The 19,964-nt window shown below is 43.4% G+C and overlaps 1 protein-coding gene across 1 annotated transcript; it reads right to left on the reverse strand.

Annotated features, from left to right (window-relative positions):
* Positions 1-2,984: 2,984 nt before the first annotated feature.
* On the reverse strand, positions 2,985-18,444 carry ttc9b (tetratricopeptide repeat domain 9B; the record flags this gene model as incomplete). The annotated part of the gene is made up of 3 exons (XM_083667437.1): positions 2,985-3,079; positions 3,241-3,423; positions 17,976-18,444. The coding sequence occupies 3 exons, from the start codon at positions 18,442-18,444 to the stop codon at positions 2,985-2,987; spliced, it is 747 nt and encodes a 248-aa protein (XP_083523563.1).
* Positions 18,445-19,964: the final 1,520 nt, after the last annotated feature.

Below are 19,964 nucleotides of genomic sequence, written 5' to 3' on the forward strand. Positions count from 1 at the left end.
GTCACAGCAAAATGAGGAGATACTCTCAAATCTCTTTGACTGATTTACCATCATCCACTCCTCTGAATATCTTTTGTAATCAATGTGATTCTTTTTAGACTATACTTACAGTAGTTGACCTGGGCCATGGCAGGTGACTGCTGACCCTAACTTGCTTTTGTACGGGACAATAAGTCTCATGAAATCGCCTTATTCCAGATAGAGGGATCATATTACTGTAAAGCCTGTTCTGTGTTCGTAAGAGGCCGATGGTATTTTGTTGGGGCAGATGGGAAAGGGAACAGCATGCCATTATAGAAAGCAACACGTCAGACATGATTCCCAACATCTTGATCCAAAATGGCTTCCTCGAGAGACGCACATTACCATGCAGGGGCTTGTCTTGAAAATAGGGCAAAGGAAATTGGATTCCATAGTATTAGACTTATGAATGAAGGTCATGCTTTTACATTGGTCCATCCAGTCTTCTCCTCAGAATGGGGCAGATGTCTTTATAAGATAATAGGTAGCAGGATGGTATGCAGTAAATGTGATTCTTCACCAGCTAGTTTAGGGTTGCCCCAAACCAAATCATCAATTGTCTTTCTCGACCACAACTGTTGTGTTTAATCCAACTTTGGAGACATTGATTCTATTTTGCGGGGAAAAAACCTCTGCTAGCTATCAAAGTATACACAATTAGATGCAAAGGGAATCTGGAACCTCAAAGGGCACACTCACATTGAGGTAACACTTTCCACAAGTGCACATTAATTGACATAAATGAATGTAGTAGTTAAGATGAACAAATGATTGACTAATACATTAACAAACCATTGACATTGACAAAAATAAATAACTTCATAAATAGTTTACTAATAGATGGTTGGATTGTTTGTACTGCTATTTGTTCATATTAACAAGGTTTACTACTAATTCACTGTTATCTTTTTTCAGATTTTTTTAAATTAACTATATTTAATCTCTTAATTTACTGTAACAGTAAGTGTTGGCTTACATAAACCCTCCATCCATGGTGATTGTATATAGATATACACATCAACATTATTTAAAACCATTATTTGTTAACTATTAACTAATATTTTGTGAATATTAATAATTAATGATTTGTTCATTTTATATATACATGTATATAATTTGTTCATTATATATATATCAAATATTCATATTATTCATGTATATACTAACAGCTTTAATAATCGTATGAATGGCTTGTATATGTATATATTACTTATTTGTTCATGCTGCCAGTTGTAAACCTTATTAACTTTAACAAATTGCAGTACCAACCATCTTTTCATGTATTAGTTATTAATTTATGAAGTAAGTGCAATTCTTATTAATGGTTTGTTCATGTTAATTACTTCATTCGTTACTGTCAATTTATGTACCCTTAATCGGAAAGTGTTACCCATATTGATGTGTAATTGACTGGAGTCAGATGGTAGAAAGACAGTTCCGGCAGATTATGGGCTCCATTTTCAGCCGGCGCAAAACAGACGCAAATCCAAATGCAGGCATATTGGCAATTTGTGTCGGCAGTAACAGTTGAAAATACCGCTGTGCTGTGGGGGGAGAAGCGACAAATAGAGGCGCGTTCACGTGACAAGCAGGTCATGTGCCATCATGTGTGCTGAAAAAACTGGCCTTGAAAATAGCACTAATATTTCAGACACACCCCCTAACCCACATTTGCTCTAGGACTTGTTTTATACGCCGTTAAAATATACCCCAATATGTGTGGTTTTTGTCTGCCCAGAGTGTGATGTCAGTAATGTCTGGGAGGAGTCAGTATTAGAGATAAATGGCTAGGATAGAGAACTCGGACATCAGAACTCAGAATGAAACCTCTGCACGGCCAACAGTGGTTGATAGAACATCAATCCTACTGGCTATTTGTGGATGGGAAGGGAGGGGCTTTAACAGTCTGACAACACAACACATTTCATGGGGGTATCGCACAACAGATTCAAGACACCAGTTTCACAACAACACCCCTGTTATTAACAGTTGAACAGCGAAGTCTGTGAGAGTTTGTTTGCTTTTTTTGTTCCTTAGAAAGAGAAACGTCACATACTTTGCTTTTTTAAACAACCAATAGTAAGAACAATATAAACGATATCAACAGCAAATCATAAAACCCTGATAAATATCAAAGGACAAATTACAAACACTTGAATTAGCCCTTAAATTGAAAACAGTCCCAAAACTGAGACAAGGTATGCTGAAAACGAAAAGAAAGAGAGATAGAATATCAGCACAAAGGCAGGCTTTTTCTGATGACTATTTAATATTAAAAAGACAGAGATGTACTGTAGCACGCTAGCCTGTACTGGCCAGGTTAGGGAACGGTCTCTAACAGTGGCAATTTGGGTTTGAGGAGCCCCCATTCTGACTGAATAGGCTTCAGGGGTGTACAATCGTGGTAGGCGAAGGTCTTAATATATGTCTCATCCCGTACACCCCTCACTTTCTCCCAAACTGCCTCAACAAAACACAACCTTCTCCCTCCCTCCCTCCCTCCCTCATCTCTATACCTCCCCAACCCCCAACCTCTCTTCAGTCCTCAAATTGAAATAGAGAGAGAAAAAATAGAAATGCTGTACTATTTTTTGTTACCTTTACTAAATCACGCAAATGTCCCTTATTCATCAATTTAAAAAAAATCATTCAACCGTTACTGTTTTCTATAAGTATACTACAATATTTTCCCCTCCGTTTAGTTTTCTGTTGGCTTGACAGTCTGCAGAACTAAACCACAGCGCCTGGGTAGGGAGAAAAGAGGGGAAGGGGGGGGGGGGGGGGGGGTAGACTAGATGGATCTTATCTTGCCTCACTTGTCCATCCTTGGAGGGAGGGGAGGAGCGCTTGGTTCTTATTCATCCATGGGACCGGGGCGCGATAGAGGAAGAAAGGAGGCAGAGAAAGAGAGGAGGGGTGATGTAGGGTGGGTCATTGGGATGGAGAGGTAAAAAGGTCAAAGGTTAGCCCAGGGCCTCTTTGGCAATCTCTCGCTCCCGCTGTTCACTCTTGCTCATCTTCATCTCCGTCAGCTGGATGTAGCGCAGCACATTGGTGTCTGTGTCACAGAGAGAGACAGAGAGGGAGAGAGAGAGAGAAGAATGGAGGGAAAGAAAGAGAAGGACGAGTGAGAAAGGCATTAGTGAAGCTGAAGGCATCGGTGAACTATAGTTTTGGGGAATGCGAACATTTGCCAGCTGCTACTATATCTGAACTTACCTGTGGGTTCACGGTTCTTGGCGTCACGCAAGTAGCGTAGGGCACATTCGTAGTCACCCAGGTGGTAGAAGGCTATGCCGGCACGGTACATGGCCTTGAAGTGGTCCCTCTGGTGCCCCAACACCTTCAGACAGTACTCTTTCACCCGCTCATAGTTCACCAACTCTGACTGCAACAGGCATGCTGGAGAGAGAGAGAGAGAGAGAGAGAGAGAGAGAGAGAGAGAGAGAGAGAGAGAGAGAGAGAGAGAGAGTAGTAGTAGTTGTCATTTCTAGTTTGCCATGCATTGCGCTTTGGCAACATTAGATTGATATTTCTAGATTGATAGATTGATATTTTGTTCCTGTCGATAAAGCTAGCTTGAATTGTATTTGATTCGATTGAGAAGCGAGTAAAAGGAGAAACAGGAGGGGTTGGAGTGAGAGACAGAGGGTCTATCTCAATAGTCTCTCCTCTGTTTCTCACATCATTCTCAAAACGTATTGGGGGAGAAGATCTGAGGTTCCTCTCTTAGATCTACTCCTCCAATGTGTTTCAAGAAGGAAGCGATTAGAGACGGTGGGAGGAATACAGGAAAGACTATTGGGACACAACCACAGAGCTGACATGCTACACACCACACTTTTTTAAAAAGAGTAGCAGTGAAATCTTCTCTCCCAGACGACGAGAGAGATATCAATAGCTACACAGGATATTACGCAAAACGTTAGCAAATGTATTACACGCCTCAGAAAATCAACACAAAAACCTAGAGGAAATACAAGTATTTTTACAGTAACTGAGAAAACTGCTGTCTAAGCTACTGTTGGACTATCCCCACAAACGAGAGAGTGAAATCTAGTGAATGTAGCACACCTTTAGAGGCCTGGAGTACCACATTAAAGATGTTTAAGCTTTATCTTCCTGACTGGGCAAATATGAGCTTAGTATGGGAGAGAGGGTGAGATTGGAAAAAGAAAAAGAGGGAGAATGATGGATTCACACTTGTGAATGGATGGTAGAAGGGTAAAAACTGAAAACAAAACACAGGTGGTAGCAAGGGCAAGATTGAAACATCATGGTAGGAACGGTGGCACACAACCAGTTAAACGAAGAGTAATGTGACGAGGTTAAAGAACAGTACTTTGGAGACACTGTTCTATTGGGGGTCATTAATCGTATGGATGTGTCTGAGACAGCACTTTTCAGAAGGTCTGAGACTAACTAAGGTCTGGATACTGTAACTTCATTAGTATAGACACACACGCACACGCACACACACACACACACACACACACACACACACACACACACACACACACACACACACACACACAGCTTTATTGCAGCTTTTAGTCCAGCAAAGCTTTTAAATGCCTGCCCACTGCCCAGCTATCTGATCACTCAGCTGCCCTTCCCCTCACAAACACAAACACTTGTGGTATTAGCATTCATTGCATTAGTCTCTTCAGTTATTTTTGTACCTTTTATTTTGATGCATACAAGACTTTCATATTTTGCCATATATGGGTTTTTTGTGAACGTGTGCTGTTTACGTGATGAGACCGCAGTGGCCCTTGACACATAGACAAGCTCTGTGAATAACATGAGTCAGGGTCTATTAGCCGGGAGACAGGGTGAGTCAGGAGATAGAGACAAGGAGACAGAGAAGGGGGGGACAGGGCGGCAGTGGGAGGAGGGAGGGGGTGGGGGGACACAGGGAGGCGGAGGGGAGGGGAGGGGAGGACGAGAGAGGGTTACTAAAGGAGACAGTTTGTGTTCTAGCACCTGTCACCTTTCAATAACCTCACAGAGGTCCCTGGCTAGAGAGAGGGAGTGCGCTTGTGTGTGCGGGTGGGTGTGTACGTGGCAGTGTACAGTGCCTTCGGAAAGTATTCAGCCAAATTCTTTTAATTTAATCCATTTTAAATTGAGTCTACAACACAACAAAATGTGGAAAAAGGGAAGGGGTCTGAATACTTTCCGAAGGCACTGTATGTACATGTGTGGGTGATTATGCATGTGTGTGTAGATGACAATATCAAATACAGGCAGATTCATTGACAAGGCACAACTGCCTCTGTAAAGGAGAGTTTGGTGTTGATGGAGCCTAGTCAATCACATCGGCTTTGGGCGTCTGCAACAGAAGTGCATTGTACTAAATAATGCAACATGAGTGGAAGGGGATAGACCCATCTAACAGATCTGTAAGTGTTTGGGTTATGAGGCTGAGTTGACATAAAGTAGGTATAGACCTGCCAAACGGGTCATTTCAGTTCACTCCAGGCTCAACACAGTCCCAAGTTCTCCTGCTGAACATTTCACTGCATTTGTATCCACCCTTTCCTCCACCCCATCTCATTCCCTCCAGTTCTACTCCTCCCTCCCTCCCCCCCATCCTCCCCTATTCCTCCCATCCTCTCCTCCTCCCTCTCTCTCTCTCTCTCTCTCTCCCCATTCCTCCCATCTCAGTGTCTTCCTTTCCCCCCCCCTCCTCCATCCCCTCCCAATCTCATACTGCTGTGTTTGTCTACTCTGTCTTTTAAAAATGGGGATACTTTCATGATATTAGACCTTGTTCCTTTCACATGCAATAAAAAGGAGGGAAGGGAAGGGACGAGGAGAAAAGGAAGCAGGGATGGTAGGCACAAACACTCACTCACACACACACACACACACACACACACACACACACACACACACACACACACACACACACACACATCATGAAGCTCACACACTAAGCACACAAAGCACCTTCGAGATATTTGAGCCACCGAGGAGCAACAATAGAAAGCTAGAGGATGGAGAACTCTTTCAATAAGAGGTGAATCACGCGATTCAGGCAAGTCAGTAGCTATGAGATCACAATGTACTGAACTCAGCTGTTTCAACAGTCAGCCGGGTAGCCACCTAAGTAGGTAACATACCCCTCTACCTACTGTATTTACTCAGGCTGTACTTCAACCGACCATCTATGACATGACTGTAGGGATGTTTTTCCCTTGTCTTCCCTTCGCTCCTGTCCATTCATCACACTCAAGTGCTGACCCTCTGGAGGGAGCTTTCAGGGGATTCAGTTACAGCCAGTAATGGCCTAATGGCTGTTGCTGTTAGAGTGTTCCTCTCTTATATACAATTAGGAAAAGACACTCACGCATATGCACAAACAGCATGGTAAACAGGCAGAGGTAGAGATAGGCACACACACACACACACACACACACACACACACACACACACACACACACACACACACACACACACAGGCCACACCCTGCCAGCCCATTACAGATACTGTAGATATCAAAGGTCAGAGGAAATGTACAGTGAGCTACATTGAGGCATTAAGGGTGAGGTAATGATACAATCAGAGTCGGGGCATGCATGTCGAAGGGCTACCTCACATCACAGGACAGGGCAAGGTTACAGTAGCCCTGTGAGTGCCACCCTGAGAAATAGGCTTTGATTTCCCAGTCGGGATACTCTTTCCTAGAAAACTGCTGGTTATTATGTCAAATCATTGGTTTGGAGTTTTCCTGACACAATGGGACCAAATGGAATGATTCCAAAAGTCTAAACCCTGCCCATCTGGCACTCCAGCAAGAGAGAGAGAGAGAGAATGAGAGAGAGAATGAGCAGAGGGACTTAGAGAGGCCATCCAAGGAGAAGCAGAGAAAGAGCAGAGTATTCTGAGTGGTGCAGTGGATGGCCTTGTGCACATTGATAGTGTCAGTGTTGGTGATCTGAGTGTCTTTCTTTAAGGACCCTCTGGTTCATATTCTTGAGCACCACACTATCCTTGAGACTAAGCCGAGGAGGAGACTGGGGCGACCCAACAGGTGCAAAGACAGCAGCTTTGTGTGTGTGTGTGTGTGTGTTTGAGCTGGGGAAATACATCAGAAAGAGAGAAGGATAGGGAGGCATTAGGGAAAGAGGGCACATATACTTATAAATAACATCAAGTGAAAGAAAGAGAAAGGTAGAGAAAGACAAGGAGAGATTGCAGAGATGAGTGGAATTCAACTATTGTTCTTGCTAGTAGTGGGCTTGCTTCAACAAATCCAACTGTTGTTCTTCAACATACTTATTAGTGGGCTTGCTTCAGCACTATTCTTCTTTGACGAACTGCTGACATATATATTGCTTTTCTTCCGAATATTTCCACTGCTACTCCTCTTACAACTTTTCACTCCGATCCACTTTGGAGATTATTCCGGTCTTCTCTGACCTATCCAACCGTCCTTTTTACACGGCTTCCTTCAATGCGTACAAGGTACTGGTCGGGCCTTCTGAAAAATAGGCTTTGCATCAGAGCGTGTTCTGATTATTGCTTTGAAGTCTTTGAAGGCTTTCTGGTGGTGTTGTAGTACACCTTTGACTTCTGGATCAGTTCTTGGCTTTCTTCACTGAGAAGATATTTTTCCAGTTCAAGTTTATCTTCTCTAGCCAGTTTTGGCCCGTCGATGCAGGTCTGTGCCTTTTAACAATGACTAATGGCAGGGTCACAGTTTGTTTTTCATACTGCACTGGTACTGTCACATATCCAAGTAAAGAGATTTCTGTCCAGAATAATTAGTCAACTATATCTGCATTTTCTGCAATGGCAGGTGTTCTTGTAACACACCTCAGACACCAGTGAAACTGCGGCCCCAGCATCCAACTGCATGTTTACATTTTTTGTGTAAAATGTTCCCATCCAAAGTGACATTGACTGTAGTGCCCTTTTTTCCAATGGAGATAGTGTGACAGTGTTCAGTGTATACACTCAGAAAAGCTCTGAATCATCGTCCTTTATGCTCTAATTTTCCGCAGTTTCCACTTACTGCGTCTATGCAGCTGTTCTGCGGTTCCTACATGCACAGACTACGTGTCTAACTTTAGAACAAGCATGGCACTTTTTCTTTTTGAATCTGCATTCATGAGGAGAATGTTTTGTTCCTCCGCACCTGTAGCACTGCTGATCTACATTATCAGGCTTTGTGTTTTTTTTTTTTTTCCTGATATTGTCTCTGTATCTGTATTTCGCTTGAACTGCCCTTTTCTTCCTGGGTGAGGGTTATTGCAAGATTTACTGCATTTAATGTTCCATTGCCTTTACTGCAAACTCCAGTGTGTTCTTTGATGCTAACTCCATGATGATGCAATTTCACATGCCTGTCTGAAAGTCCTTCTCTGCTAGCACTGCATAGCGTCTGAGCACGGTCCACTCACAAACCTCTCTCTCAGTGCCTCTCCTAAATACTGTGCAAACTCACATTTAGCAGATAGCTGTCTCAAAGCTACAACATGCTCAGAAACAGATTCTCCCTCCTTTTAGTTACGTTTCTGAAAACGGAATCTCAGAGGCTGAGGTCTACGTTTCTTAGTTTACGTTTCTGAAAACAGAGATTATCAGAGGTGAGGTCTGTAGTAGTCTGTAGGTCCTATGCAAATCAGAGACCCTATAAAAACAAAGATATTCATTCCAAAATCACATGAACTATTATCCTCGCATTAAGATGGACTCAATTCAACTCATTGAGTGATTTGTTGATGACATTTTTGCATTTGAGCTCATTTTAAGAGTGTCATGGCAAAGGGTCTGAATACTTATGCAAATTAGGTATTTCTGTATTTCAATTTTAATACATTTGCAGAAATGTCTAAAAACGTGTTTTCGCCTGGGACCTGGTGGAGGGACCCATTACTCTTACTCTTACTGACACCCTCCACACACACGTACATGCACACACACACACACACACTCACACACACACACACACACACACACGCTCACACACACACACAAACACACACACACACACACACACACACACACACACGCTCACACACACACACACACACACACAAACACACACACACACACACACACACACACACACACACTCACACACACACACACACACACGCTCACACACGCTCACACACACAGACACACACACAAACACACACACACACACACACACACACACACACACACACACACACACACACACACACACTTCCTTTCACACTGTCCTACCTGCGTCCATCTCAGACCCCCAGCTCTCACCACCCACCCTTCCTCCACCATGTCCCTGTTTACCCCTGAACCAAGATCAAAGATCTACCACCTCCTCCCCTGACCCTGTCCCATCGCACTCACTCACACACAAACACACACACATACAAATACAAACACACACACACACAGACAGCCGACACACTCTCTTCAAACGCATGTAATCAGGAATCAACACCTCTACGTACAGAACTCTCTGGCTCTGCGTTATGCAGATTGTATCTCAGATGCCCACTAAGAATAGCTCCCTCCCTAGGCCCAGTGTGAAAGCCTCTGTCTCTCTCTGTCATTCAGAAGGACAGGACAGAGCTGCTGGCTGCCTTTGTCACTGGGCTGTCTGCACCGACATGACACAGCATTATCCTCCACCTTCACACTCTGTGCCCTCTGTGTTAGCCACCTCCCTCCCTCTCTCTCTCTTTCTTTCTATCTCTCTTTTTTCTCGTTTCTTCTCCCTCTCCTCCCCATTTGCACCTTTGTCTACCCGTATCGGTCCTCTCACGGCGTGTTTTTTGAAAGTAACTGGTTCTTATGTTCATTGGGTTGATCACAAGATGCATTTGAAAGGCTTTAGATGCGTCACAGAGAGTCTCACGGAATTACGGTGCGTCGTTGTGAGAGAACTTGTTGTTTGGTACGCGCTGTCACGAAACGTTGCAAAACCAACCGAAATGTTTAACCCACTGAACGCACCCCAGCACTCGCCCCTACACTACATGACTCAGCATCACTGACCACACACAGCTACCTACTGCTCTATACACAAAGGGCCACACTGACTAGGCAACAAAAAAAATGAAACTCCATGTTCAGAGGCAAGACACACTGATGTGGTTTTTCTCTTCAGGGGTTCTTCTGCACCCCTGACTCCCACCAAAAACGTCCTCTCTTTCAATTGGTTTGATCAATTTTCAAATGTATTTAACTTTGTGTTCTAAATTTCCTATCATGTTCCCTATAGAAATTAACAAGTAGTAGACACTAAGCACTGATGATGCTAACCCTACATTTGGCCCAGAGTGGAACATAGCAACATAATCCATCTGTATCAGCATAACAGAGTCTACAGACCATCTACAATGACAACAGATCAGTGTTGCAACAGAGCTTTCAATGTCATTGCAAAGCGGCCCACGTAGAGAGAAAGCAAAACCAACCGACATAGTGTAGCTTCTATCAACATGGAGATTTCCGGATAAATACCAAATGGTCTATACTGTCCACTGGAGCACAGTGTGCGTTACTGTAGATAAGCATAAATTACTCTTGCAAATTCTCATTACTGTTGGCTTAGTATGGATGGAAAATAAATACTCTGTATGTGTGCTCTCTCGCTCTCTCTCTCTCTCTCTGGCTGTGAGGTTGTCTGGCTCTGAGAGGGCATCTGTTTTAGTTTCCTCTAAGCTAATGCCGTGACTTTTAACTGCAGACTAAAAAAGGCCTCTCTCATTAACACACACACACACACACACACACACACACACACACACAAAAAACTGACACAAAAACTGTGTTTTTTTTTCTCTCTTTCTCCTTGTCTTCGGTCTCTCCCTCCCTTCCTTTTTCTCAATCTATAGTCTCTACCCACACAGACGATTGTATCTGACGATGATATACCCTCTGCTCCAGGGGCAACAGTATACTCTGACAAAGATCTTATGCCCGAAAACAAGTGTGCAGCGACTCCTTTCTTGCAGCCATTTGATTTTGAATCATCAACAGCACACCCACATTTTGACTTGTCTATAGCCATTGAACATACTGACTTCATACTGCCAGATTCATTGGTAGAGGGGAGTATAGCCCTATGAGTCTGGCAAGAGAGACTACTCCCTCTATTCCCCCCCCCCCCACACACACACACACACACACACTCTCTCTCTCCCTCCCTCCCCTCCCTCCAGAGTTCTCACCAGATGACTGGATCTTATTTACTGCCATGACAGGGGCACTTAAGCTCTGCAAGGCTTGTGATATAATACAGTTAGCTGTGGATGCGATTTCTCATCACCATACTTACTATGAAAAATGATACGCAAATGTAACATGAAAAAAAACCTCACGCTCCCTTTCAGAGGTCAAAGGTCTACCAAAGCTTTCTCACTCTTTTCTCTTTCTCTCTCTCTCTCTCTCTCTCTCTCTCTCTCTCTCTCTCTCTTATAATCCCTTTCTATTTAACAGTTCCCTTAACACTGTCCACTTTCTCTCGCTCTCTTTCCCCCACCCTCCCCCACTTCAGCCACAGCACCCCCTCTCTTGACTCTCTGCCCCCCGCCCCTCTATCTATCTCTCTTTCCACCGTCTCCTTGTTCAATCTCTCTCTCTCTCTCTCCGACCCCCTCTCTCAGACGTAGAGGCGAGTATATTGTGTGGTACAGTAGAGTGAGTGCCCAGTCGAGCTCCCACAGTGATGCCATGCCATCTGCAGACCTGGCACACAAGACGCCCGCAGCTCTCATTCTGCCGTGCCACCCCCGAACAGCCAACACATGCACCGAGGAAAAAACACCAAAACACCCATCCCCCTTTTCACCTTCGCCCCACTCTCCCCCCCCCTCGTCTGCCCTCCCACCATCTCCCTCTCTCCTCCTCCTACCCTTTCCTTCCTGCTTTTCTTCCTCAGTCTTCCTACCCACACGTCATACTCTCCCTCTCTCTTTCTCCTTCCTCCTCCTCCACCTCTTCCCGTTTCTTCCTCTCTATTTCATACTCCCCCATTGTCTTCCCCTTTTCGCACTTCATCCACTCTAGCTCCTCCCCTAGTGTGTGTGTGTGTGTGTGTGTGTGTGTGTGTGTGTGTGTGTGTGTGTGTGTGTGTGTGTGTGTGTGTGTGTGTGTGTGTGTGTGTGTGTGTGTGTGTGTGTGTGTGACGTTGTTGGCAGTGGATGAGAGGGAGGAGTTTAAAGTGGTTTTATAAGAGAAACTTGACAGCCTTTAGATAGCTCCCCCTCTGCAGTGTTATTCAGCTCTGAATACATAGTATTATTACACCCAGGTTCCCTTCCAGAATGAGATTAGGATTAAACCAAAATGCTCAAGAATCTTCAGAGAGTATCTTTGCCATGTATAACAGAATGCTCAAGATTCTTCAGGGAGTATCTCTGCCATGTACAGTATAACAGAGTTATAAGTAACAGAGTTCCTTATAAAACATTCTGATCTGTTCTATTCTATTTCTATGATATCGTGCTCTGCCAGAGCCAGATGGAACTCGCAGTGAATGGAATTCAGTCTAGGTTCCCTAAGACCCCTCTGTGCAGAGGGCAAGGCTCCAAGCTCCCTTCTCCACGTCCGGAGAACAACAGATGCCGATGACACCGACAAGCTCATTAAAGCCTCGTTACAATTGGTGCCTGTAATTGCAAGTCATGGTTCAAAAGTTCACTGAAGGCCTCTGAATGCAATGCCCCTGAGTGGAAATGAATAGTATGAGATGTATTGACACTGAACATCAGACAAAAGTGTGGCTGACACACATACACACACACACACAATGTCATCATCGTCACAGCCCTAGCTTATTGTTTATTTAATTATTTTTTTTGTGTGACAAGTGGGTGGAAGTTGTTGCATTGGATTATCATCACAGTGTGCAGAGCAATCAGGAACCGAGAGCAAAATGTGCTTGGTGTTATGAAACGGTTTGGGGAGGTTGGTAGAGGTAGAAATTCTTCACATTGACATTTGTGTGCCCATGTTAAATGATGTATTTATCCACAGGAGCATTCTATATTGCCTGATGTTAGTTTGTAATTCGACAACAGTTTCTTGATACTTCTACAGTTTTTATTTGGGGCTTTCAGGACCATGTATGAAAAGTGAAGTGTTATCATCAGATTTACGTTTTAGTAGCACAGTAATGTGGTTTAGGTGGGTGGCTGACTAGTGTAGCTCCCTCTGGCCAACATGTTGCACCACTTTTCAGAGACGCAACATACAGATGCTGGTGTAAACCACTTAGACACAGTCCCTTACCCCCATGGGGAGAACGCATTTTGGGTGTCTCTTAAAGTGGCAGTATGCAAGTTTTAATCATTCAAACATTGCCAAATGACCCTGGTACACCTGTAGTAAAACTGAGACCAACTCTATCCAATCAAAATTCCATGAAGAAATCAGTCAGTGTCAGTCTCTCTCAGACAGAATCAGGTAACATAACTGTAGGCACAGATTTCTCATTTTCTTTGTCCCCACCCCTTTTTCTCTCTCTCCTCTGGTGTTATTCTTTTATCTTCCTCCCTTTCCTGTATATTTGCCATAACAATCATTTTTTTCCCCTTCTATCTTTTCCTCCCTTTCATCCAGTCATAGTTTCCTCAGCATTCTCTTTCCAGCGTTGCTTTCCTCCTTTGAAGTCCGCTCCTCCTATCTCGCGTCTTGAATCTCTGTCACAAACAGAATTACTTGGCCTGACAGCAAAATCGTGCATTGAGTCACCTTTGTTGATTTTTTAATTTGTTTAACTTTGTTGAGTCGCCATGTAATTTAAAAAGATGCTATGACTGGTACATGACGCATTGTCAAAATTAAAAGCTTGTCCTTGTCAAAGCAAAGTCAACTCAAGGACTCAAGCCAACACATACACATACACATGTACGCGCACACACACACACAAACACTTACAGCAATGTCAGCAAGAGCACTGTGAGAATAGCAGAATGAGTGCACCCTCTTACCCGACACCCCCTTCAGCCAGCTGCCCTCGCTACAGCACTACATTCGCTGAGACTATAGAATAGAATCACAGACATACACACACTGGGTTACACTTGGTGTTAACATGCAACTTTTGTTATCAGATCACTATTCAATCGTGGTGCCAAGCATCTTCACCTAGTATTCCAAATATTAAAATGTGTCTCTTATTGTTTGCGCATTGTGTCCACACAGAGCAGAAATATAAACACCACGAGTCGTCCCAGACTACCTCCGCAGGTGGTCACGAAAATCTGATCACGATAAATTCACGTGTCTTTTTATTGTCTACACCTATTGAAAATGTGGGCATAATCAGAATGTGGGCACGATCTGGATACAGATCGCTTGTTAATACCAACTGTAGCCACAGACTCACACCCACACCCACAGTGGAGCTGGTGGAGGAGCCGTCCGCTCTACTGCCCCTGAGTCATGCATCAAAGGCCGAGACAGTTGGCCAATCAAAACGCTACCTCACACTTGTAACCACAGGGGCCACCTTATGTCCTGTAGGACTATGGGTAATGCGGTGGCTGCATAGGATGCGGGGCTTATGAAATGTGTTATTATTATTATTATTTTTCGGAATAAAGTGTCACTTTTTCGGAAGAACAAATCTAGTCAATACATTTTCACACACAAAAAATATTTTTGATAATGACGACCTGTTGACAGTGAAGGTAGAGGAAAGGCGCAGTATGTCACATTTCTGTAACATTTCTGTGTGTATCAGTCTGTGTTTCTGTGTGAAGTGGGACCAAAATGAGAAGGGTGAGAGGTATTGCTCTAATACAATAACAGGAAAAAGACCCAGTGATGGTTGCCATGGTAAATATGCCCCCCGTCGCATGATAGCACTCCCTCCCTCCCCCTTCCAATCTCTCCCTCTCTCTTTCGCTGTACCATTCCACTCTCTCTACATCCCCCTTCTCTCTCTCTCCTCTCTCTACCTCTCCCAACCCCTTCCACTCTCACTCTCTTTCCCTCTCCCTTCATATTCTCTCTATATTTCTTTCCCTCCTCTTTCTCTCTCCCCTCTTCCCCTCCTCTCATCCCTCTCTATTTCCCTCTCTCGCTCTCCACCTCTTTCTCCTTCACGCCAGGGTGGCTTCCCTTCAGGGCCCAGACAGACAGACAGACAGACAGACAGACAGACAGGCTCAACATGGGGAAGAGCTAGCCGACCTTCAGCCTGTCGTGACAGCTCAGCAGAGCAAGGCCACAGAGACACAACGCCACAGCCAACCTACCAGTGGAGGCTTGTGGAGGTAGAAATCGGCTGATAGGCTTCCCTAATTTGTTAGATAGACTTGTTTTTACTACTGTACTAAACAAATGTTAATCTTCCCGTCTATTAGATACTGAGCCACAAGAACACATAAGCCAATAATGAGCCAATGCTCCACTCAGACTTTCATACTAGAATATTTCAATACATTATTGGAGATATTTGTTTTATTGTGGTCTGTATGTGTTGTATTATTTGTGCAACAGGTACGATCCATCTTGCCCGAGGTTGGATTTGATACCATGTCAAACTATCACAACGTAACCATTACCCTATCAAAAGCTAGGTAATGGAAGGATGCGGGCAAGACTACTTAGGTCTCAAGTCGGCAGCATCACTGCGCAATGCTGATCACAGCCATCCGCTACATCTGCATCTGTTTTGATTGTATGTCATGAGCATATGATTGTCCTGTTTTGTCTCCTGGATCTCTAGCCTGGTAAAACCAGCCTGATCTCGCAAGCTCACGTTCTGTATGTCTACTTGACCAGGCTACTGGATCACCTCCTTGGCCAGGTCTCTCTTTCAAAGTAGATGATCTTTTACCTCAGTGGGAATGGTTTAGATAAAGGTTGGATGAAAATCATTTTATTTATCAGATAGATCTGTCAGAGGACAAGCTACCAAACTTTCATCCAATATATTCACAATATGTGCCCATAATCGAGTAGACTAAAATAGGCTACAGACAATCTGATACTGCTGTATCAGTAAGAATAAAATCTCATACATCTGTAGGATAGATTAGATTATTGGTCAACAAGTAATCTCTTAGACCGACATCTATTGGAAAGATTATCCTAGAGCATGCCTAAACTACTAATAGCCAATCTGTAATCTCAATATGTCTCACCCAGATCTGCTAAATACACTATAGCAGTTGGTATATAATCTCTTCAAATCACATTCCTAACTGTAAGACAGCATGTTTGACCCACACTTGTCTTTCCTGTTGTGATTGCTATGACATAAGGGCATATCTGACTTGACAATGACCTATCAGTGACACAGGAGGCACAATGTCCATAACATGTTTTCGGGGCATGTAAACTATTTTTGCAACAACACATCTGCACTGTCAGATACATCATGGGTTGGTGGGTAGGTAGCCTTTACTCACGGGCACCAACCATGTGTATTTCTGTGCCTTCTTCCACGCCATGGGATGGATGAATACCCCACTCATTTACCATAAAGTTCCATTAGCTACAATAACACCCGATGACCACGGACAAAACACCACGGTTACATGCAGTCTAAAAAGATAAACAGTACAGTAGCTCATTTGCTCTCATAAACACTTCAATCAGAATAAAGTAACCAGAATAAGCCTGTTCTGAATGAAATTTAGTTTGGAATGCAAGGCATAGGATATAGATTTTGATAAACCCAATCTCAGATAATACCGATGTTGTGTCAGTATGTGTTCCCTTGGCAGATGGTGTTCCCCCTCTATTAATTATATATATATAATGAAAAATATATATAATTGCATGTCACTATTGCAATCCAAGTGTATTCATGCATTTTGTATAATGTTTTGAAATGAATTATTTAATTCAGAACATGAATTAATATTATCGCAATGTGTCAATTTAACACCAAAATTAATCAAAATGTTTGACTTGAATGATATAACAGATGCAGTCAATAATGTGTCATCTGCAAGCATCAGTAACGTCTTACAGATGAATAAATGTAAACAAATATATATATCTTTTGAATCGATAATTATATTTATGCAGCTAACCTAAAGTGCATGGAAATATGTTTACAAAAATGTGATGGACAAGGGTATAACATGATTGACAATCATTACTTAAGTAGTAATTAATCATAATTAAACATTATTTTACAATAATCTTTCTGAAAAACACACAAACTACACTTTCTGTCAGAGCTGTTTCCCAATCCAACGCATGCCCGCCTGGACTTTATAGGCTACAGAAAGAGATACTTTGCAGAAGTCTAAGAGGGATCTATACCGATTATGTGTTTGGACATTTGCACATGCATTCGATAGTGATCATATAGACAGCTTGTTCGGAATGAGCATTCCGAATTAATTCATTCTGAATGCCCAAATAATGTGCATGAAAACGTTGCCACTGTTTTGCGCTGTGCCTACCAGGGGGATCAAATGGAAAATTATTGAAATCAGCAGAACCAGATATAGAGAGGAATGGAACGTAACTAGGCGAGACAGACAGAGAAAACATTGATAAGAATGACAAAAGGACAAAACCGAGTCTGGCACCGAAAGATTGAGACTGATAAGATTTCACAATTAACCTGTTTGAATTGTTAGGCTACTAAATCAATAACCCGTTAATCGAGATTGAAAACGCACGCGCTTTCACTTTGATTGCATTCATGCACGAATTGTATCACACAAACCCCATTCGCCAAGATACCCGTTAGAATCGGCATGATGGTGCTGTCCTTTGTGTAATGCGCGATTTGTTGATATTATTGCACTATTATTAGCCTCTGATAACCCCAAGAATATTGAGTAGTATCTCATTCCCTGCGGGAAATATGCCTGACATTGGCACACTGAAGCTCGTTTCTTTCTGCGAATCCCGTGAACCGGAACGAACAATGGAGGCAACGGTGGTTCTCAAAACAAGCTTTCCATGCATGACCTAAACAGGGGGTCTGCTACATTGCCTCGGTGCCAATCAACAACACCAACCGGCGGCTCACCTGTCAGGCTGTCATAACACTCGATCTCCGTGCTCTCCACGGCTCTCCGCTGCTCCTCTGTCAGCTTGGCCGCAGCTTGGTTTAGGAGGTTGACCTCGGAGCCCGTGGTTCCATCAACAACATGTACCCCCTTCAGTTGCAGCAAAGCCCGGTGGTACTTCCCTATAGCCTCCCGGAATTTCTTCTCTTTGTAGCAGCGGTGGCCCTCCACCTTGAAGTCTATGGCTTTCTGGATCTTTGCCTCCATCTCCATTTCAGCCGAGCCGGCACGAAATCCACCACCACCTCCAACGTCCCCAACCGCGGCCGCTGCCAGGCTCCGGCCCCCCGTCTCCGGGTAGCTTTTCAAGCTCTTGATTGAGTGCTGCTTGGCTTCCATCTCTTTTAGTGGGCGCGACTGGAGCGGGCCATGCTGTTCCGACGCGAAGGTCTGTTTTCTCGGAGAAGACTGGAGCAGCGTGCTGTGCATAAAGGATACGAGATCGAACGCAGATGTGCGAGATGGCAGGCACCGACAAAAAAATACTGCGAGAGAAAAGAGAGAAGGTTATCTAAAAACACTGTTCGTAATAGCTTACATCCAAACACAAAAAAAAAGCCTAGAAATATTCACAATAGGGGATTAGTCCCAACAACATATCGTTTACGTTTTAAAATAAGAGGGCCTAAATAATTGGTATGGATTCCTCAATTACGTCCCCTCTTCTTCTACCTCTGACCATCGCGCGCAAAGATGCTTCGATTGTGTGCTCAGCGACAGGCCCCCGGCACGCGCAGCTTCAGCACCACAGACAGCGGACACGAGCTCGTTCGCGTTGTATTGTGGGAAAGAGAGGAGTCGTGAGGTGTTGCTGCATCAAGAGAGTATTTAAATCCTGCACGGCAAAAGCTGTTAATGCAATCTCCACACAATTTGAGTCACGAACTATGAGAAAAGGAAGATTACGTAAAAGTGTCCCTATTTGCATATATATAAGACTACATCCCAGCAAACACAGCCACGTAGTGTCAACCTACTTGAGTACTACAGTCTTGTTAGAAGGTAGCCATAACATACCATTACATACCAATGAAATACTTTTAAGGGTCGCGACAACGTATGATAAGTGTGCAACCTTTAGCCTACCTGGAGTCGACCGATGGGCAACTTTGTCAGGGGGCGCACCCATAACGAAGTGGCAATGATTATTTATTTGCCTACCAGGTGACAACTAGGGCGACGTTTTATTTTGCCACTGCCGACTATTAAGATAACTTATTTAATGTTCTAGCCAAATATAAACAAGTGTATGTTGTCCGCCACGAATGATGATGTAGCACCCCTCCTGTGTCAGTTGGTGACAAATGCTTCGTGGATTAATGAGAGAGAGAATAACAACTTTTTTTTTCCCTTCGTTGAAAATTAAAATGTGATAGCTGTCTATGGACGGTTAGGGTTTTGATATAAAACAGGATTATTATTTTAAAACAGGATTCTTTTATGTTTTTACAGGCAGAGGAGGGACAACATACTGATAATACGTCGTGTTGGACTACACTGATAGTAACGCAGTATTATTTGAATTACCAATACTTTTGTAAACCGAAGTAGCCTGTGAGCTCAGAAATTATGAGCATTAAAAATGTCATCCTTCACGAAAAAAATTGGCAAGCATCAATCAATGTTTATTTTTGTAAACTGAAGGAGCTATTGGCTCTCCGTCCCGCAGAGTCTGGCGCCTATGCTGACCCAGTGAATCCACATTGAACACGCTAAAAAGCTTTGATGATTTCCATGAGTGATTATTTGATTAGTGTGGATGCAGTGAATTAACCTTGCTTCATGTAATAGCATTATTTGAAATCAGCCCACAGATTTGAGTAAGGTGGGAGTCATGATGAAAGCGCAATTTGTGCAAGGCAGGTTATATTCTAATCCTATAAATTGTAGTAGCGCAGAGACTGTTTAATTCAGTATCAACCTTTCTTTATTTGAACGTTAGGCCAACT

The sequence above is a fragment of the Argentina silus genome (assembly GCF_951799395.1).
Source record: "Argentina silus genome assembly, chromosome: 3".
Lineage (NCBI taxonomy): Eukaryota > Metazoa > Chordata > Actinopteri > Argentiniformes > Argentinidae > Argentina > Argentina silus.